General features: G+C 38.7%; 5 protein-coding genes across 7 annotated transcripts in view; all 5 read left to right on the top strand.

Moving 5' to 3' along the window:
- The window catches only part of LOC115041386 (heterogeneous nuclear ribonucleoprotein C), a 29,244-nt gene extending 26,911 nt beyond the window's left edge, over positions 1 to 2,333 (top strand). For both annotated transcript variants that reach the window (XM_029498799.1, XM_029498800.1), the window contains exons 6-7: positions 283 to 440; positions 1,164 to 2,333. In XM_029498799.1, coding sequence (XP_029354659.1) covers positions 283 to 440; positions 1,164 to 1,202 — 197 coding nt within the window. In that variant the 3' untranslated portion in view covers positions 1,203 to 2,333. The remainder of the gene's footprint in view (positions 1 to 282; positions 441 to 1,163) is intronic.
- Positions 2,334 to 3,453: 1,120 nt separating this feature from the next.
- On the top strand, positions 3,454 to 4,852 carry uraha (urate (5-hydroxyiso-) hydrolase a). Its single transcript, XM_029498881.1, has 4 exons — positions 3,454 to 3,507; positions 3,871 to 4,010; positions 4,091 to 4,226; positions 4,763 to 4,852. Exons 1-4 carry the CDS (start codon positions 3,454 to 3,456, stop codon positions 4,850 to 4,852), a joined length of 420 nt encoding a protein of 139 aa, XP_029354741.1.
- A 3,257-nt stretch (positions 4,853 to 8,109) lies between these two features.
- On the top strand, positions 8,110 to 10,622 carry pdcd5 (programmed cell death 5). Its single transcript, XM_029498458.1, has 6 exons — positions 8,110 to 8,275; positions 8,952 to 8,992; positions 9,546 to 9,607; positions 9,681 to 9,772; positions 9,866 to 9,937; positions 10,036 to 10,622. Exons 1-6 carry the CDS (start codon positions 8,210 to 8,212, stop codon positions 10,081 to 10,083), a joined length of 381 nt encoding a protein of 126 aa, XP_029354318.1. The 5' UTR covers positions 8,110 to 8,209; the 3' UTR covers positions 10,084 to 10,622.
- Positions 10,623 to 11,673: 1,051 nt separating this feature from the next.
- Positions 11,674 to 15,759, top strand: mvda (mevalonate (diphospho) decarboxylase a). Of its 2 annotated transcripts, none has more exons than XM_029498677.1 (10): positions 11,674 to 11,820; positions 12,011 to 12,081; positions 12,520 to 12,634; positions 12,723 to 12,869; positions 13,271 to 13,470; positions 13,701 to 13,775; positions 13,925 to 14,143; positions 14,662 to 14,777; positions 14,925 to 15,033; positions 15,218 to 15,759. In XM_029498677.1, exons 1-10 carry the CDS (start codon positions 11,745 to 11,747, stop codon positions 15,296 to 15,298), a joined length of 1,209 nt encoding a protein of 402 aa, XP_029354537.1. In that variant the 5' UTR covers positions 11,674 to 11,744; the 3' UTR covers positions 15,299 to 15,759. The 2 variants fall into 2 exon arrangements, with proteins under 2 accessions (XP_029354537.1, XP_029354538.1); XM_029498678.1 differs by having other exon boundaries at positions 11,780 to 11,820; positions 12,011 to 12,089.
- Positions 15,760 to 16,293: 534 nt separating this feature from the next.
- Positions 16,294 to 19,022, top strand: cyba (cytochrome b-245, alpha polypeptide). The gene is made up of 6 exons (XM_029498315.1): positions 16,294 to 16,420; positions 16,691 to 16,760; positions 17,346 to 17,420; positions 17,517 to 17,600; positions 17,744 to 17,825; positions 18,232 to 19,022. Exons 1-6 carry the CDS (start codon positions 16,363 to 16,365, stop codon positions 18,415 to 18,417), a joined length of 555 nt encoding a protein of 184 aa, XP_029354175.1. The 5' UTR covers positions 16,294 to 16,362; the 3' UTR covers positions 18,418 to 19,022.
- Positions 19,023 to 20,121: the final 1,099 nt, after the last annotated feature.

Raw genomic sequence — 20,121 nt, 5'->3', positions numbered from 1 at the left:
TTTAACAGCTGTTGATGTACACCTGCAGGAATATGCGCATCCATGTGTGTCTTCTCCTGCCTACTTTGACCTTCATATTCAAATAAATTTAACCGTGGCTCAGCATGATTCCCCCAGCCCTATCAAGCTCTGCTGTCTCTGGTTTCCTTCTCAATATATCCTCATTTGTCCTTTATTCTGTCACTCCTCTTCTTGTTTTCTATTAGTAGGACATGGATCAAACCACAGAACATTTTTTTCAGAACCTAAGCTCCAAACTAAACTAACCCTACTGTGTTGTAGGGTCTGCACTGAGAGAGGACAGTCCAGCTGGCTCCCTGTATGCCCTGTCAGCCAGCAGCCCAGAGCACTCTCTCTCCTCCCTCTCTCCACCCAGCTCCTGCCATCGAATCCACATGGGGAGCCCTGACCTGAGGGAGCCCAATGATGACCATCACACGGTAAATGTACTATGAGATTATATAAAAATATAAATAAATATATATAGAAAGAATGAAAGATCTGGTGATTTTGACATTAAAAAACATTCAAAGACAGAGCAGTCATTTATGGTAATTCAATTTTAGCTGTGGTTCTTTGTCTACCTAGAGATGAGAAAACTCCCACAGAAGTTTACACGTGTCCAGAGTCCAGAATTAAATTAAATGAAATTTAAAATTTTTAGCACGGCAGCACGGCGGCATACTGGTTAGTGCTGTTGCTCCACAATAAGAAGGTTGTGAGTTTGATCCCTGGTATGGGGCCTTTCTGTATGGAGTTTGCATGTTCTCCCTGTGCCTGTATAAGTTTCCACCAGGTACTCTGGTTTCCTCCCACCATCCTGTTTGGGTTAATAGATGACTGTAAATTGTCTGAGTGTGAGTGGTTGTTTGTCTCTGTCTGTGATGGACCTGCAACCTGTCCGTGGTGTGCACACCCACCCAGTGTGATGATAAAAACTTTTAATTAAATAGGGTTATGTCAATTAAAAAAAAACTTAGTCATACTGACAAAATAAGCAGTTGTTTGTCTTGTTATGCATGCAGAGACAAGATACCTAGTCATAGTCAACTACTGAGAAATCAATTCATAAGATGACATTTTACTATAGTCATTTTAAGCTAGAAGTTTGATGAATTGTGTCTTTGTTTTTTTTTTTCTCACTGTTTATCTGTCTGTCACAGATGAGCAACCACAGCTCAGACCCTGAGGAGGAAATATGAGGAAAGAAAATGAGAAGACTGAGGAAGTATGGATTAAGTGCCAAACACTGAGGAAGAGAACAACAACAACCGCCAACAAGCCAACATGCAAGGCTTCATTCCCCTATTGGGCGTGCATATCGATCAACAAAATACATTTAACTGTGTCCCGGTGGCTTAGTTTCTGTAATCTAGAGTCAAGCAAAAACACAGCTGTCACAGCTGACTGATGTACACACAGACACACACTGTAGAGCTCGTCAGCAGGAAATTGTGAGGTTGGTCTGAGAGAAAAAGAAAGCATATTCCTATTTAGAAAGTAATATAACAGGAAGCAGGTTAAACCTGTTCTACTGTGTGAGTGGGTTTGCACACACACCATTATTCCAATAATAATCCATATATAGATATATTAATTCACATGAGACAATGGAGTGCTCCAATTAAAACATTATATATCTTATCATGTTCATATTAAAGCCTTATTCTGATAACAGACAGCATAAGGCAGTGCCAGATTATGTATACTTTCAAATTTTCCTTTGCTTCAACAGTTTCTCCAAATTACAGACAACAAAGTCGTACATTAAAAGGATAATTAATTAGACACTGCAGTACAATATGAAAGCAAGAAATACTGAATCATGATCTCTTCATGTAAACATATTTTTTTAATACAGGGCCAATTTCGGAATAGGGGTAAAGTTGGGGCATTGTGTGTATAAACTTTAAAATGAAAGATAACCTCCATGAATCTGGAGAAGGCAGTAATGTGTACAATATCAAATTTGATCGTTGAAGTTGGCTTAACTGTTGACTGAACGAATGAATTTCTTTTATTGTATAAATATCAGAATTTAGCAAAGGGAGGCAAATTGTAGTCATTGTAGAGAGGCTGTAAAACCCTGATTACTCAGAGACAAAATGTTTGTTATTCTGTTTCAGTATGCTACTTTGCTGAAAGAACTATACAACAATGTACAATTGCCTTTGTTATGTCATACCTTTAGACTAGACTAGTTTCTCAAATATTGGAGGAATGTTGAAACTCTCCTCCACTGTGTATTTGGCACTTGCAAAGGCCCAGGTCAGTGTGTAATATTGTGTATTATGGTAAAACTTTACAGTAAATGTCAGCTGTCCGATTTTTATCTTGCTTTAGGACAACTTTCTTTCTTCTTTTTTTTTTTTTTTTTTTTTAAGAAAACTGATGTTATTATAATTCTTATGGTGTTACATGTTTTTTGTTTGCAATCTTAAGACAAGCAAAGTGGAAATACTCATTGTCACAGTAGTAAATGTATTTTCATACTGACTCTGTAATGCAGTTCATTGTGATGTGTTTTTATTCTGAAAGGCTAAATTGCAAGAGAAACACTATAGATCATAGCACGAACATAGCATGACATAAATGGCACAAATAGGACATCTTTCAAGTCTATATGAAGACAATCAACTACAATCATTACAATTATTCAACTGCAGTGTCCACAGGATGTCTAATGGTGGTAAAAGTGACATCGTTGGTTTGAAGACAGAATGGACCGCTGGATCTGGTGATATCTTTGAAACTATAAAAACCTCTTTTCCTCAGCACTCACACCCGAGACCCTCAGAGGCCATGGCATTACTCTCCCATACTGGCTGTTATGTGCCACTTGAAGTTCAACCACAGACTACAGACTATAGTACATGTTTTCTAAGCGATAAAGAAGTGGGAAAGGGTCAACCTTACAAAGCTGAGATGCTCAGGCTACATATGAAGAAAATGGATGAAACTAATAACTACTTATAACTACTTTTTATTTCCCAAACAATATTTCTGTCTTGTGCATAAGTATAATAATAAGTAAATAAGTAATAATAATTTAGGAGAAACACAGTTATTGTTGGCAAATGTAAGGGGGAGGGAGAGAGAGAGAGGTGCTCAGTCCTTCCCCCAGCAGTCTAAACCTATAGCAGCACAGCTAAGGAGTAAGTGAGCTTTGACTTTTTAACTATAAGCTCTGTCATACAGAAAGGTTTAAAGCCTGATCTTGAAAATTGCTAGAGTCCACCCACTATGGTTTTTAGTGGCATTTAGTGACAAGAAGCCATCCTAACAATGTTGCATATACAGTAAATATAGCTTATAAAATTTGTAAAGTTCTACAAAGTGCTAAACACAAACTTATTACACAACCAGGTATTCTGTTGACAGAATGATAAGCACATGACTTCTGCTTCTCTGTTAAAACTGCTGACCTACTTTGGATTTCATTCATCAGCGCACATGAGTTCAAACAGGCTACAGCAAATACAGGGCCATATTCTGCCAGGAAATAAGGTAAGCGCTAATCTTATAATAAACAGCAGATAGCAATTTCTTTTATTTAATAATATGTTGTAATGCAACAACTGATTATTGAATTACATAACAGTATGAAATTCATGCCTTTGGAGACATTTTATGGAGGAAAGAGAGCCAGAGCAACCACCGATCCAGTTTCTTAAATACCAAATAATTGTTTTCTTTTTAAATTAAATTAAACAGACAGGACTGTAAAATCCTATGTTCAGTTTCTATTGACCAATATTTTATAACTAGAAAAAAATATATTTTTAAAATTTAAAACTTTTGCAATTTTTAAAATGAAAGAGTAATATTGTTGTCTCATCCATTGAAAGTCTAACTTCCCTTGTATAGCAGAGCTTATTAATGGCAGGCTCGTCCAGTCCGCTGTCCACCCATGTGCTGAACACTGCGATGGGTGTCCCGGGATCAAATCTGGCCCTTAGCCTCTATCGACAGGACCCTAACACCAGCACTTGGCACCTGATAACTACTGGGTAACAAGCTGAACAAATGGCCTTCATTTGAGGATCAGTCAGTTAATTCACAAATCTTCATTCTACTGTTGCCTCAACAGAACCACTAATGCTGATGGACGCTGCCCAGGACTCATTACAAAAGACCTGTTTACTCCTGGTGTGTACAGGATGCATTTTGAGACAGCTCAGTACTGGGCCAGTATGGGAGAGACCTCCTTCTACCCCTATGTGCAGGTGAGAAGGGGTTTTTGTGGTTATATCTGAATATTTCAGCTGTACAGCTGATTTATCTGCTTGTCCTTCATTCATTGATCTTCTACTGCTTATCTGTTTCCGGGGTGCGGTGGTGCTGGAGCCAATCCCAGCTCACTCTGGGTGAAGGCAGGGTACACCCTGGACAGGTCACCAGTCCATCACAGGGCCAACACACAGAGACAGACAGAGACCAACAACCACTCACACTAAGACTTAGACCTACGGACAATTTAGAGTTGCCAGTCAACCTAAACATGCATGTCTTTGGACGATGGGTGGAAATCAGAGTACCCCGAGGACAGATGCAAACACAGAAAGGCCCTGGGCCGGGAACCGAACTTGCTGTGGGGCAACAGTATGCCGCCGTGCTGCCCACTGCTTGTACTGCTATCGCTATTTTTCTTGAAGTTGTGAAGTTGTATTGCCAATGAATCAGTCTATATGTGCATATAATAACTATATCTCATGTTGACCATCCTCACCACTTGGACTTATTTATGATTGTTATGTTGCAGATTGTGTTCGCTGTAAATGATCCTGGACAAAAGTACCACATCCCTCTGCTGCTGAGTCGTTTCTCCTACAGTACGTACAGAGGGAGCTAGAGATCAAACACAATGGACTCCATCCATTAACTAACCCACCAGGCACCAAATCGACTCTCTCACATGTTCTAAGTTCTGATCAAAATCTTAAGACCGGTGGAGAAGTTACAAGTATTTGCATTTTGCGTTGGTGGATTGTACCCAGGTTGTAAGTAAAGTTTCAAAATGCAAAAAGAAGAAACAGAAGCCAGAGACAAAGAAACAGAAATTAGACAATTTATTGAAAACTGCATTTAAACCCAAACTAAAAGTGTAAAAAAATTACTCAGTAGTGAGTAGCCCCACCATTCTTGTTGATCACTTCAGAAATTAGTTTAAACTTGCTTGATGTGAGTGTTTCCGGGAGGCTGGTTGCTCCATGTGTTGAAGATGGACTCATGAATGGCATCCGTCCCCAAACGTTCTTACTGGGATTTAGATCAGAGGAACACTCAGGATGGTCCAAAAGAGCAAAGGTACTCTCCTGGAAGAAGTTCTTTGTCATGCGGGCGTTGTGAACTGTGGCATTGTCCTGTTGAAAGACCCAGCCATCACCGCACAGACGAGGGCCCTCATTCATGAGGGATGCCTGCTGCAACATCTTCACATAGCCAGCCACGGTGTGACACCACTGCACAACCTGAAACTCCATGGTTCCATTGAAGGAAAAAGCACCCCAGATCATGATGGATCCTCCTCCACTGTGCCGGTTGGAAAACATTTCCAGTGGGATCTGCTTGTGAAGCCAGTAACATTGGAAGCCATCAGGACCATCCTGGTAAATTTCTTTCTCGTCAGGGAATATAGCGTTCTTCCACCTTTCATCGTCCCATGTTTGGTGCTCCCTTGGAAAGTCCAAACGGACAAGCTTGTGGCATGGGAGGAGACATGAATTTTGAAGATGTTTTTGCTCTTTGACCCCTTCTCTCACACATGCCATCTTATGATTATTGGGCTGCAGTCAGCATCACAAAGGGACTTAATTTGGGTCAAGAATCAGCCTGTATCTTCACGGACAGCCCATCGGATCCTCAGCACAGGTGAATTTTTTTGGGGGTCTACCACTTGACTTTTTTGTCCCATAATCCCCAGGATCTTTTAAGAAATTTAAAATGACTGTGCTACTGTGCCCAGCCTTGGTAGCGATGGTGTGTTGCCACATTAAAAACCAGAAAGCCTTTTTGCCTTTGTCAAGACTGGTAGGTATAAGCATAAAATGAGGTATTTTAATAAGGTAGCTCAGGTCAGCAGCACACCAAAAACCAATCCTCACACACCTAAGGATGATATAAGAAATAACAGAAAACGATCCTGTCAAAAACAGGACGGTTAAGTAAGAAAGATTAACTCTAAAACACACAAAACTCAGACAACACGACGGCAGTTGCTGTCTATGCTTCAAATGCCACTGTCAAACACACAGTCAGCTTGCCGTTTGCCACTTCACTGGTGCTGCTGCCTCACTGGTGAGATAGCTACTTTCCCTTTGCTCCTCTTATCCTTATGGGTCCAGGTGAGGGCAGTCCTGCATTTAGCAGACACTCACACACAGAGACAAACCCACACAGACAGTTCACTGAGGCATTTCACACACAGACACTCCCACACAGGCATACCTACATAGAGGTCCATAACACTATGGTCTTAAACTTTTGATCAGTTAACGCAGAGTCTATTTGAGTTTTCAATAAATTGTCTACTTTTTGTTTTTTATTTCTTGATTCTTTTTCTTCTTTTTGCATTTTGAACTACTAACAATTTGAGTACAATCCACCAGCATGAAATGCCAATAGCCTATTTGTAATTTTTTCATGAGTCTTAAGATTTTGATCAGGAGTGTATAGTCCATTTGAATCACTGTATAATTTTCAATTACATATTCTTTGAAATTCAATAAAAGTTATGATCGAAGATGTTTGCTGACAGATGTGTTTTTCTTTGGAAATGTTCATATGTCCTTATACCTCCTGCAGGGGAAAAAGATGAACAATTTACAATACAAATTACAAATACAATTACAAATTTTTACATTTGTAATTATTATTATTAATGGATACAGACAAGGTAGGTAGGAAGAGGTTGGTGTATGGTATGGTGTATTTGTGCATGTTTCTTGATGCAGCGTCATTAGTGAGGGGCTGAATGATCAATGGCAGTCGGAGTTGTTATGATGCAGCAGGGAGGATCTAATTCATCGAACTGCGATCAGACAATTATGGCGGCAGAGTGCACATGCTGGACAGAGCGCATTTAAGCCCCGCCCACACCGGAAGGGAAAACAATCAATGGCTCTGCATTGACTTTGCATTGTGTGAAGATGTCTCTTGTCAGTCTCCGTGTGCCAGCAAACACAAACAAGGGCTCAAAAGACGCTGTGTATCAGGGTGATCTACTAACAGGGTAAAGAACCCTGAAGTTTTTAGAAGCTGCCGAACAGAAAAATGAGCCTTTTAAGACCTGAGAAGCGGCAGTAAGACGAGAGGCGCTGTCGTCCGGAAAAACTCGAACTGGAAATCTCTGGGATCCTGACACATAGTGTGCGTACTTGTGTAGCAACCCATGTGTGATGTGATGCTTCAGTGACCCTCCAGGATGGCTTTAGGTCAGCCTTCAAGACCGTGCAGTCAGATTTGGCTGGTTAATGGTGGTACATATCTTGGATCCATCCACTTGCAAAAAAGTTATGGGGAATCAGAGATCTGTAATTTGTCATTGTTGCGCGAGTGTATATTCCTAACAAAAAAGAAGATAAATAACAAGCAACTAGCCCTCATTGCATACTCTTCTCATGTCAAGCTTTTATTAGAATATTTTGTAACATAAGGGATGTAATCTTAAATTTTATAACGTTATGCATATTCATTATTTTTAACAATAAGTTTAGGTTGTTGAATTGGCAAGGCTAACTATAGGAGCTGTAGCTATCCAAGGCTAACATATATCCACATATGACGCCTTGCTTTCTGCCTGTATGAGGAGAGCACTTTAACGGGGTTCCATGGCTGGTTTAGTCCCAGGCATTAACCCCCCCACAACCACACACACACACGGAAGGGCCCCAAGCCGAGGAACAGAATCGCCTTCATGCTGTGAGGCAACAGCTCTGACCTCCACTCCCCCGTGCCACTCAAAATTGTGCGTTCTTAATAAAATGTGACAGATATAGGGAAATATACAAGAGATGTGCAATAAAGTAGCAATAAAGTTGTTACACCAGCGGGAGGCAGCAGAGCACCAAATAACCTGCAGTCTGCCTGAAAAAGGAAGGAGAAGAAGGAGGAGGAGGACCTCGCCTCTGCTGGGAGCGTAGTGTGGTCTTTACTTTGCTGTCTCATCATTATTTCAATCTTTTTATGGTTTACATTTCTGCTGTGAACCATGGCAGACGATGAATTGGATGCAATTAGGCGGCAGCGGATGGCGGAGCTGCAGGCCAAGCAAGGGGTAAGATCCAACCCGAGCCGGGGAGCCTGTTAGCTCCCACCGTATAAGGACAGGCAGGACCAGGCTGCTGCTAGCTAGGCGAGCTAAGCCTGTCAGCACCACTCATTTTACTGTCAGGGAGCGTGTATAAGTCATTTATTAGAGCCCTGCTCTTAACTAACTAAGTAGCTGATTAACTGTCTCGGAAGTCAGAGAGATAAATCAGAAAAATGAGCAGCATAATGCCAGAGTTATCACAAACGATCTGATAACAGCCTTAAAAAAATGAAACAACTGGAGATTTTTTTGAGCCAAGTGCATCAGTAGGCTGGGTGGATTATTTTCTTAGATCGCCTCGTTTTCTTTGAATTGGCAAGGCAGGGCAGTTTCATCAGGGTGTCTCTTTATGTGTAACGAAGTGGAGGCTAAGGGGTGAAAACACGGTTTTGTTGTGGACAGATTTCAGTCAGTGTTGTTAGGTCTCATCACACTGCATATTGTCACTTTACTGAACCACAATCTCGCAACAAATACATCACCAAATACATTTGTTTAAACAGCAAGATGAGGTAGCACACTTTGACTTTTGTTAAGCTTGTAACTAAAGTTAACGGAATATGATCTAGTATGAAGTCCCTATCTTTAGATGTAAATATTTCCTTCAGCCGCTATGATGATGCTATCTCACATTTCTCAGGATGCTTCAAATAACCAGCAAGGAGAGGAGGCCAAACAAAGGTAAGATGTCCAATTTCATGTATAGAAAACATTTACCTCTATATATCCTGTTCTTGCTCCACAGTTTTTTAATCCTCAATTAATTTTTCAATTCAACAATATCCACACACTGAAGTAACTACCAGGGAAGTACTGTCACAGCATTACAGTATATGTGAAATGCAATGAGATATTTACTCTCACTCATCTTCATCCGTATCCAGGTCCGAGCTGGACCCAATCCCAGCTCACATTGCGCCCCTCACCCAATGTTAGCGAGGGGCAGGGCACACCAAGGCCAACACACAAAGACAAACAACCACTCACGCTCGCATTCACACCTACGGCCAATTTAACATCGCCAGTTGACCTATACATGCATGTCTTTGGACGGTGGGAGGAAACCGGAGTACCCAGAGAAAACCCATGCAGCCATGGGTAGAATGTGCAAACTCCGCACAGAAAGGACCCAGGCCGGGAACTGAACCCATGACCTTGTTATTGTTGTGTAATAAATTATTTATTTATTTTCTTTTGTTGTTGATGCAGGAATGTTGTTAATTTTCATTCACAGAGAAAAAGACATGAGGAACTCCATATTGGCTCAAGTTCTAGACCAGTCTGCCCGTGCCAGATGTAAGTGTGCTCATTATATTTATCTTATAAGTTCTTTCCTTTTCAAAATTAGTGATGTTTTTTTCTTTTTTAGTGAGCAACCTTGCGTTAGTGAAGCCAGAGAAGGCCAACGCAGTGGAAAACTATCTAATTCAAATGGCCCGTTTCGGGAAGTTAGGAGGAAAAGTAAGAAAGTAACCTCTGATGCTTGAATCACTGTATGGATGATTTCATGTTTATATTACACGTGCCAACAGCTCAATTAATTTTTCTTAACAGATTTCAGAGTCAGGGCTGATTGAAATCCTAGAAAAAGTCAGTCAGCAAACAGAGAAAAAGACGACTGTCACAGTAAGTTCCAAGCAAAGATCACAGATTTTTGATAAATTTTCATTGTCTTGTTAACTTTTACATTGTCCTTTTAAACTTTTTTTTTAATCTCCTGCTAGTTCAACAGACAGAGGGTGATGGACTCAGATGATGATGATGATTACTAACTGTAAAAGGAGCCCTGGAATGAGTCAAGAAATCAGGAGAGGATATGTTTTACATGGACTCTGATAGCTTATTTGACCAGCATATTCTCCTTTAGCTGGATGCTGGAATGCCACATGAGCTTCTCCGTGACTCTGGAAACTACAACCAAGAGGGAAATGAAAGAATGTGAAATTGACATTATTGCATACATTGTGGGGGTGGTATCCATACAGCATCAAATCTCTAGAGATTTTCACTCACGTTGCTGCAGAGTTGCACTGCTGGTGTTGTACCCTTGATAACTCATGGCACTCTGTGTAACTCTTCATCCTTCTAAATAGTTATTGTTTTTTTTTTCCTTTCATTCTCCAACATTAGCCCCTCTTCTTCAAAAATAAGAAGCTAGAAAAAATGCACAACATATTGTTGATGATGCATTTTATCTAGTCTTCATTTTTCTCTATTCAGGGCTGATGTGCCATTAACTTTGATTAGCCTTTTTCTTTTTTGATGACATGTATCTTTAAGGTTTACATAAAAATAAAAAGCCTTCAATGCACATTTGTTTTCATTTATTTTTATAAAATTATCAGTGATTTTCTATTTGTTTTTCACACAAATTATATTTTGCTAAAATTGACAAAAATGTTACACCTTTGCTGCTATAAAATAATTTATTGTTTTTGTATGATTGACTATATTTAAACATTTCAACAACCTTACTTTTGTTTTCATGTCATAAAAAGGCATGCCAGATGGCCAATGTCAAACTTTTTAATATAAAAAAAAATAATGAAAGAGAAAGTTTATATTTTATATTTAAGAAATGTGCTACTAGAAGTCTTATAGCATTGTGACTATATGCATGTTTTGATTCCACAATCAACATAATTACACCGTTGACTAACCAATACATTTGTTATTGGTGTACTGCATTTACTTAGTACTGATACTTTATTAAGTAATAATTTATAGAATTTGTCAAAGGTGGAGTTTAATATATGATGGACAGTACATTTAATGAGATCATCATTATGTCATTAGTACAGCTGTTCAAAGAAAGGGATGGAAGTAGTATTAAATAGTAAACTATAATAACCTCTGCAGTTGTACTGAATCACTTATATCCTTTTTGTACATCGCTACATTTCAGTGTTTTTCTTGTCATAACTGAGAAAGGTAGATCACAATCAGAAAAACCTAATTAATCCGTATTGGTAATTTAGCTGGTTGCAGGTGCTTCAGAATAGAAACAGATTTCCACATCCATCCATCTAACGTGTGTCGACACGCAAGATGGATGGATGAATTGATACTTAGTTTATTCGTCTATTCGGCTTTCAATTTAGTGGTAATTTGATTCTTAATCCACAATTTTCTTTCTGTTATGGATTTGAGTTCACCTCGCTGAGTGTAACTTTGTAGGCTGGTCTCTTCCCTTGCCCCATTTCGCACGACCGTGGCCAGATGATTTCTCATTGGTTACGTGACTGTATACTCAGCTCTAATTGGTCGAGGCGTTAACCACATGTTCTATACCAGCCAATGAGCAAAAACCTCTCAAAGCGCTTCAGTACAGGGTTGAGCTAGCTTCAGGGAACTTGCCAAACACGGGAAGAGTTATTTGCAGTCACATTCAGGTGTTGTTCTGTCATTACAAACGTAGGTTGAATTCACAGATATGCCTGAGAATAATAAGGAGAAGATAAACATGGTTACCTGCACGGCTCCTGTAAATATCGCTGTCATCAAATACTGTAAGTACGTTTAGCCTTATACGGGAGGTTTGTAGCTGTAACCCACAATGCTAACAAATCCTGTCTAAACTGTCATCCACATGTCTTCAATTGAGACTTATGCGCCGTGTGTCACAAAATACTGGATATTAATGGGGTTTACTTATTTATTTGTTTTAGTCATTCAGCGTGTGTATCATTTACTTTTCAGGGGGCAAGAGAAATGAAGAATTAATTCTACCCATTAACTCATCTTTGAGTGTCACATTGCATCAAGACCAGGTATAATGGTAAACATTTTCGTGGATCATAACATGAATGTTAAATTTGTGTGTCTGGGCAACTGTATTTTCATCATGCAAATAACTTTCCAAACTCTACTTTGAAATAGAGGTTCATTCAGTCATATATTCATTTTAATGTTTGTGTTCATTGCTAGTTTCAGTTCGCACAGTCACTCTTGAAATACATACCAAAAGCATCTGTGCGACAAGGCTGCAGCAAAATATAATGAAAACCCTCAACAGTGAAATAAATACATGAATCTGATAATAAAAAACTATTCACCTTTTTTGATAATAGCTGGATTATGATTGACATATAACATTATGTGATGTGCATATATTCTGAGGCATAAATGTCATACTAATGTTATATTAGTCCTAGATAGCTAGAAGTTGCCATATGTTTTCTTTGTCTTGATCCTTATCTTCTGTTTAGCTTAAAACAACCACAACGATTGCAACAAGCAGATCGTTTCAGGAGGATCGAATATGGCTCAATGGGAAAGAGGAAGATATAACCCATCCAAGATTACAGTCTTGTCTTCGAGAGAGTGAGTGCTGTCAGTTTAATTTTTTTCTTATAACAAGTGTAAGAAAGGAAAAAAAGTGAGACATAAGTTTTGTGTGTCTTGAATTTAGTTCGACGATTGGCACGGAAGAGGCGAAACGACGGCGAAATTGGTTTGGATTCAGCCAGTTTGTCTCACAAAGTTCACATCTGCTCAGTTAACAACTTTCCCACTGCTGCGGGACTTGCCTCCTCAGCTGCTGGATTTGCTTGCTTAGGTGAGAGTAAGAGATATATCTTAGTGCATAGCTGAAACTACACAAATGCACCAATAACACTGGAGTAATTTTCAGCACAGACCATAAACATATAAAAGTTTAAACTCTGTTATATTATATGCATGTTCCAGTTCTTCCTTATGGATAGCACACGTCAATAACATATACTACACTAAAATATTACAAATAATACAATAACATACACTAAAATATTTATCCAGCTATACGTATAAAACTAGCAATAATAGTAAGTAATAATATCCCCTTTTTAATTTAGTTTTAAATTTGTAGCCTTTTGTAACCTTTTACACTGAATGCAGTTGTTGAAGTGACAATGAAGACTACCTACTACTCATCCCATCTCCTCTTCACTTACTCCCTCTGTTGTACCTGTGATGCAGTTTACACTCTGGCTCGGGTGTTTGGAGTTGAAGGGGAGTTGTCAGGGATTGCTCGGCAAGGCTCAGGCAGTGCATGCAGGAGTATGTATGGGGGCTTTGTGCAGTGGATCATGGGAAAAAAAGACGATGGCAAAGACAGTCTAGCCCAGCAGGTGGCAACAGAGACTCATTGGCCTGAGCTGAGAATCCTTGTTCTAGTGGTAAGTCTGTGTGTGCAACATTATGACGAAAGTGAAAACAACAGTGTAAGTTTGTTACTTTGGCACATTTATATTCAATTGTGAAAGTAACATACTTCTTGTTTTTATTTCTATTAATGATGATTTTTTGTTTAACATGTACAGAAAGTGTTGGTGGATTCATGTGCACTGTATTTGGACCAGTAAGATGTTAAATGTATGTAATGTTAATGTGATGTGCTTTCTCACAGGCCAGTGCTGAGCGGAAGCCGATAGGCAGCACCTCTGGAATGCAGACCAGTGTACAAACAAGTTGTCTCCTTCAGGTAATTTGTTCACCCTGTAACATGCGATAATCAGTGTCTTAACATTACTTCAAATACTGCTGGGAGTTACGTGTTTTGGTTAACATCTTGTTTAAATTGTACTGTCTCATATAAGGGGGACTCTGTTCATTGTTTCTCTGTATGTGTAGCACCGGGCTGAGTCTATTGTCACGGGCCGAATGGCAGACATGATTGAAGCAGTGCGCAAAAGGGACTTCACTGCATTTGCTGAACTAACCATGAAGGACAGTAACCAGTTCCATGCCACCTGCCTTGACACATATCCACCTATCTTCTACCTCAGTAGTGTGTCTCAACAGGTCATCAGCTTGGTGCATCGGTATAACAGGCACTATGAGGAGACAAGGGTGAGCAACTTTACCATTCATTGATGAGAAAGCGGAAAAGATTATATCCCAGTAAAACTGCTAAAAGAAATGCAATGAATGACTGGAAATATGGCTGCTTTGAAGAGTGAGAAGCCATTCAAAATGTCCTTTGAAATGCGTTGCAAAAACCTTTGATGGGTTTGAGTTGTATAGTAAATGATTTTACAATAAAGCATGGAAAATACAAGTATTTGTATGTGGTGGTGTCAATGTTTTAATATAATTTTATATTAAATTATATTATTTAATAATACTAATGTAATGATTGTTATTTAATTAATACATTTATATTATTGAAAATGTTATCTACTTTATATCATGGATCCGCTCTAGTTATCGTACTATCACTTATTACCAGTCTTTCTGAGTGTGTGTCATTTCACACAGCTGAAGCTGGAAGATTGTGTGATGAAGATGTGAAACCTGTTGGGTGTTTTTCAAACTAGGGAACTGAAAAAAACATCCTCTTTAAATGCTCATCATCTGTTTCCTTTAAGGTGGCCTACACTTTTGACGCAGGGCCCAATGCTGTAATCTTCATTCTACAGCAGCATGTTCCTGAGTTTGTCCAGCTGGTTCAACATTTCTTCCCCTCAGATACCAATAGAGGACAGTGAGTTACCTGTCTCGCTTTACTGAATTGTTCTCTGCAAAATTCTTTTATCCAAGTAAACACATGTATGTGTGACACTAATGTATACAGTAAAAATATTTTCTTTCATGCCCTTTGTGTCACTGATTAGTTATCCCTTCTCTGCAGGTTTATTAAGGGTCTTCCAGTTAACAGTGTATCTCTTTCTGAGGACCTGAAGCAGGCAATTGGTCTAGAGCCCATGTCAAAGGGAATAAGCTATATTATTAGTACCAAGGTAATATAAAATTTTTGATTTATTTCTGCATTTCCTTCTAATATGAATTTACATTAAATTATATTGCACTATCCTTTGAGAAAACATAAAATGCATTTTACATGTTATGACACAAATACATTATAGAAGCTGGTATTATTTCTTTTATACGAGTGACACAATCTTGTGTTGTTTGGTTTTCAAGGTTGGACCAGGCCCTTGCGTTGTGGAGGATTCCACCCTGTATCTGCTCGGATCTGATGGTTTTCCTAAGAAAACTGCATGATGCTCCATATAGGCAATGTTTCTCTGAGGATTAACAAGGCCAGTTTAGCAGATCTAAAAAAAATTGCATTTGACATATTTAGATAGGTTTTTAAAAATCACACTAATACCAAGCAACTCTTTTGCTATCATAGTGCTAATATTTCTCCCTTTATTTCTCAAACTGGACTCAGCGTGCCTCTTGACATCTCACTGAAATCTTCTGTTTGTGGATTACTCTCTACAGTTGTTCTTGTCTCAGGGTGAGTTCTTGTTTTAGAGTTGAGAGGTGTGACTTAAGGTCGTGCTCCCAGACATGAGCATGTGCTGGTAGATTTGGGGTACCAACCATGCACTTTCACCTCTTTCATATTTTTAACACTGAATTGCCTCTGCAATCATTATTTTTCACTTTCATCTTGTGAAAACATATACCAAGTGGTGTTCATTTTATTCTGTAAAACTGAATAAAGTTTATTTTTGCCATACAAATGAAGTTCCCTTTGTTGTCTTGGACAAAACATCTGTGAAGGTTGTCAACTATGCAGGACATTGTTCTCTGAGAAAGTTAAATCTAGACTTGTTTGTCTTTAGTTCTGAACAGAAGAAACCTCTTAGATGAGGAATGTCCTCAAGAATCTACACCAGAATCTACACAAGTCCAGTTTTTCCAGAGTTCTCTGAGTGTGGGGACAGATATTGAAATAGTTATAACAGTTCAGATGATATTTTCAGGCAAGAGTTTGCTTTTCAGTGTGTTTACCCCTTTTCAACTGTAAGTCAAACCTTCGCATTTCACAATTCATCTACCCACTGATGGGATATCTGAGGAGCTTTGGACCTTGACCAAGACAATCGACAGCTGTTTGATGAATAGTTTACTTGTACCTGGCAAGTCAGTCCGCACCAGGAACTTTCCTACGTGATTACTGGACAGGGGCGCGGCCATTATAAGCCCCACCCATAGGCGTGTCGACCAACACACCTCACATCTCGGAAAAACTTACTTCCTTAAAGCGGCCATCAAAAGTGCTATTTGCTGTGCGGAGAGTTTCAGTCTACTGAGGAGCTGCAATCGTGAGCACGATGGGGAAAATAGAGTGGGCGATGTGGGCCAACGAGCAGGCTCTGGCTTCAGGACTCAGTGAGTATAAAACCTGCTCCAAGGACGAAAAATCATCTGTTGATATGAGAGATGAGTGTCCAAATATTTCACATGAGCATTTAAAGTCAGCTGAAATAGTTTCATAAGGACTTGTGATATCAATTAACTGGAGGAGTAAAATCACACTGATTGATTTCATAAACGTAAAAATACTAAAATTTTATCTTCTCTGAAGATGTCGAGTCCCCAGTGCTTTATTGTCATTTGACATTTTTTTTAATATATCATCATCCTGTTTCCCTATTTCAGTTCTCCTCACTGGAGGTATTGTGGGGGTGGCTGGACACTTCAGGGGGTGGCAGTTTGCAGCTTATGCGGTGTATCCTTTTGTGTTTTGCATAAAACTTCTGCTGTCATGAAAGTGAAATTTATGAAGTGAAATTTATGTATATTTTATCTGACTTTCATCTTTCAGTACACTAAACTACCTGCTGAGGAAGAATTTTCATTCATTTTGATTCTGTGAGTGGATAATTGATTTTTAGGTGACTAAAATGTAGAAATGTAACTTGAATCCACTGCTCATTTTAAAAATTCGCATATATGGAGTATTTTAAAGTAGCTGACTACATGGTGACAATGACATGAACTGAAATACACAAAGGCTGAACCCAAGCTTCATGTTCATTTATGCTACTTCTGAACCGATATATAATGTCTTCATTGTGTCTCTTTAGATACAAAAAGCATGATACTGGTGAAAGTAAAATCTGGCAGAGTCACTTTCCTGATTGTTTCTGATACCAAGGAGAATGTAGAATATGGAAAATCCTCTGGAATCCTCTCAGTCCATTCATCCATTTTCAAACACCTGCTGAACTTACTAATGTTCATTTGAATTCATGTTATGAATCATTTGGTTTATTGAATCATGAAAGATTAAAGGGCCTTGACAGATGACTAGCGCAGCTGGGACCTTTGTGTGTCTTCTTGAGTATCCAAGAAGCAAGAGGTCTAAGGGTACAAGCGTGGCAAGGACGTAAGTGACATCTTATTTAATGCTGTGGTGAAACATGTTCTGATGATGATCAACAGCAAAGGTTCATACTTATTGTTTTGTTTTGTTATAATTCAGAGGCCAATATTGCTTTACTGTCTGTGTAAAAGCCTTTGGACCATTGACAAGGAACTACTATGTCAGAGCATTCTTACATGCAGCGTGAGTTCACTCTCCTTTGCTAAACCGCATTCCTCCCATTGTCAGTCAGTATCTGCAAGAAAATACTAATGGAAGTCATTACGTGTTTGTTTTTTTTTTCTCCCTCCTCTAAAAATATCCTTATGTGTCTGACCCCCTCTCAGAATCTGTGTGCCTGGAGGCTTTATGCTAGCCACTGTCCTTGGATGTGTATGCCTTGGTATTGCCAGCATTATTTACTTTGTGGTAAGTTTGTAGCATTGGCCATGTTATTTGCCTGTTGACTAAAGTTGTTACCTGGGGAGGTAGGAAGAGACCAGTTGGTTGAAACAAGGAAATGGAAACAAGGAAGAAATAATTTCATTATGGACACATCAGTTGAGACATTGTCCTGTAGTTATGAAAGCTGAGAGTAAGAGGTGTGACTGGATTCTTCAACAATGCTAAACCTGGCAGCCAAAATTATTTCTTGGCTGCTCAGTTTATAAAGCACATTTATACATACAGCTGGGACTGTACAAGGTAAGAACCGCTGTTATTCAGCATTTCATTATTTCTGTGTGTATTTTAAACATCAAGTTAATCATGTTTAGCTTGCTGTTACAGCAGCCAGACATTACTATTTTCGCTTGTCATTGTTTTGCTTTTAAAGGCAGCTGTCCGTGGTGAACACTGGGAGCCCATTCTTCCACACAAGGAGGTTCGAAAGCCAGCAGATAGCATGAAGAATCCTCCTCAGAATCCACCTCCAAGACCACCTCCAGAAATGCGCAGGAAACGTGTGGATGACCTGGAGGGCTCAGCCTATGACAACCCCATCTCTGTGACTGATGAATAACCAGTCCAGCGACTCATTCTTTGTATTCCTTTAAAAATGTCTTTCAAGTTAGCAACTGGACAACACATGTCCATGTGTTTATACCTCAGCCTGCAGAGAAATATCTTGAAAACAAAGAAAATGTTCCAGCAAGAGTAGTTTAAAGTAGGATGGGTTAAGTAAATATTATATTTCACCTTTGAACATAAACATGTCACAGAAAATGTTCCTGATGTAAATGCTATAGCTGCTAAGTAGCAACAACATATGTATTGTCAAGTCAAATGACTTTATGTTCTATTTTCACTCCTGTGATAAAAGTTCAAACCAATATTTGTCTTCAGCTCCAACCATAATATATTTCAAGTTTTGTTGCAACCCCTATATTTAATTGACTAACTTAAATCTCACAACATATTATAGTGTATACTTTACACAGTATATTACCATCTATTCTAAACAGTGGACAGTATTTGTGTCATCTCAATTCTGTAGGGGTACACTCTAGTGTTTGCGAGGAATGCATTGACAAATTTTCTTTTAGTAGTATCAGGCTCATATCGGTTACATATTATTTTTTTCTGTACTTTGAATGTCTTGTAAATAAATCTATTCAACCAATTGAATCATCTGTTCTAGGTTTGGACTTTCATAACTACTGTTTTACAAGTGTCCTTTGGAAAATTCTATTAAGTAATCGCATTTGCAACTTCCTCATTTCACAAACACACAGAATTTCAATATACAAGAAAACCCCCTTCTCACCTCAAGTGTTGCTGCTCTGACTGCACTACTGTCTGTCACCATTGACATGGAAAGAATGTAGAATTAAAACATCTGGGTTAACTGCTTGCTGTCAAACAAGTTCTGTGTATTGGTATCAGCCTTGTCTTACAGGTTTTGTTTTTATTTTTTACATTTTTTTGGATAGTATCTGATCTATCAGTTTCCTAGACACAATTAGTGTTTCTTCCCTTTTTTGGGGGGGTGGGGGGATTAGTGGGGCTGCAACATGTAAGCCACAATAACACAATAACAATGTACACTACTTTTAGAGATCATTTTATCAATGTTGTATCCAATAAACTTCAACTGAAAGCTACCTGTCTTGTTTAGATAGTACATACATATTAATACAAGTTAATTCTGCCACCTCCTGTTCAACATTAAAACTACAAACCAAAATTAGAAACTTGGGTTGCAATAAATTAGTTGAATATTTGTTGATCAAAGAGGAATTCATGTATAATGTAAATTCCAAGATGAAAATAGTTTCAATTAGTTAAAATTTTGCCCAAATTAAATGGAATGCAATCCAACCCACATTTTCAAAATGGCTGGGGACACCCTTTTTTTTCTTTTTAGCCTTTTTTTTCTGGCAGACCAACAAATTTACTTCCACTTTTCTGAATTTGCATATTGGCTGGTTAGTTGTTATTTCAATGGTTAATGGTAAGGAGGAGGTTGGACCAAATATTTTAATTTTCCCTGTAAAAATGTTTTTAAAAAGTGAAGGAATAGATGAAATTAATAATTAATGGTGCCACGAAGGTTATGCTTTAGGTTTTGTCTGACTATTGGTTAACGGGATAAAAAATGAAAATCACTATCATCAACACTGTGAGATATGGATTTTTCAACACTTTAATTAGTCTCACAGGAAATGGTTTTTATAAATTGTAGAATTTGATGTAGAAGAATTTTCTACATCGGATCCAACAGATC

The sequence above is a fragment of the Echeneis naucrates genome, chromosome 3 (genome assembly GCF_900963305.1).
Source record: "Echeneis naucrates chromosome 3, fEcheNa1.1, whole genome shotgun sequence".
Classification (NCBI taxonomy): domain Eukaryota; kingdom Metazoa; phylum Chordata; class Actinopteri; order Carangiformes; family Echeneidae; genus Echeneis; species Echeneis naucrates.
The sequence above is the reverse complement of the archived record's forward strand: the minus strand, read 5'-3'. Positions and strand labels throughout refer to the sequence as shown.

Coding starts and splice junctions, on each gene's coding strand:
- uraha (XM_029498881.1), top strand. CDS start 3,454: ATGAGTTCAAACAGGCTACAGCAAATACAGGGCCATATTCTGCCAGGA. Junction 3,508..3,870: donor ATATTCTGCCAGGAAATAAG/GTAAGCGCTAAT, acceptor CTTGTATAGCAG/AGCTTATTAATGGCAGGCTC. Junction 4,227..4,762: donor CCTTCTACCCCTATGTGCAG/GTGAGAAGGGGT, acceptor GTTATGTTGCAG/ATTGTGTTCGCTGTAAATGA.
- pdcd5 (XM_029498458.1), top strand. CDS start 8,210: ATGGCAGACGATGAATTGGATGCAATTAGGCGGCAGCGGATGGCGGAG. Junction 8,993..9,545: donor GGAGAGGAGGCCAAACAAAG/GTAAGATGTCCA, acceptor TTTCATTCACAG/AGAAAAAGACATGAGGAACT. Junction 9,773..9,865: donor TCGGGAAGTTAGGAGGAAAA/GTAAGAAAGTAA, acceptor TTTTCTTAACAG/ATTTCAGAGTCAGGGCTGAT.
- mvda (XM_029498677.1), top strand. CDS start 11,745: ATGCCTGAGAATAATAAGGAGAAGATAAACATGGTTACCTGCACGGCT. Junction 12,082..12,519: donor TCACATTGCATCAAGACCAG/GTATAATGGTAA, acceptor TCTTCTGTTTAG/CTTAAAACAACCACAACGAT. Junction 13,471..13,700: donor TGAGAATCCTTGTTCTAGTG/GTAAGTCTGTGT, acceptor GCTTTCTCACAG/GCCAGTGCTGAGCGGAAGCC.
- cyba (XM_029498315.1), top strand. CDS start 16,363: ATGGGGAAAATAGAGTGGGCGATGTGGGCCAACGAGCAGGCTCTGGCT. Junction 16,761..17,345: donor CAGTTTGCAGCTTATGCGGT/GTATCCTTTTGT, acceptor ACAGATGACTAG/CGCAGCTGGGACCTTTGTGT. Junction 17,421..17,516: donor GGTACAAGCGTGGCAAGGAC/GTAAGTGACATC, acceptor GTTATAATTCAG/AGGCCAATATTGCTTTACTG.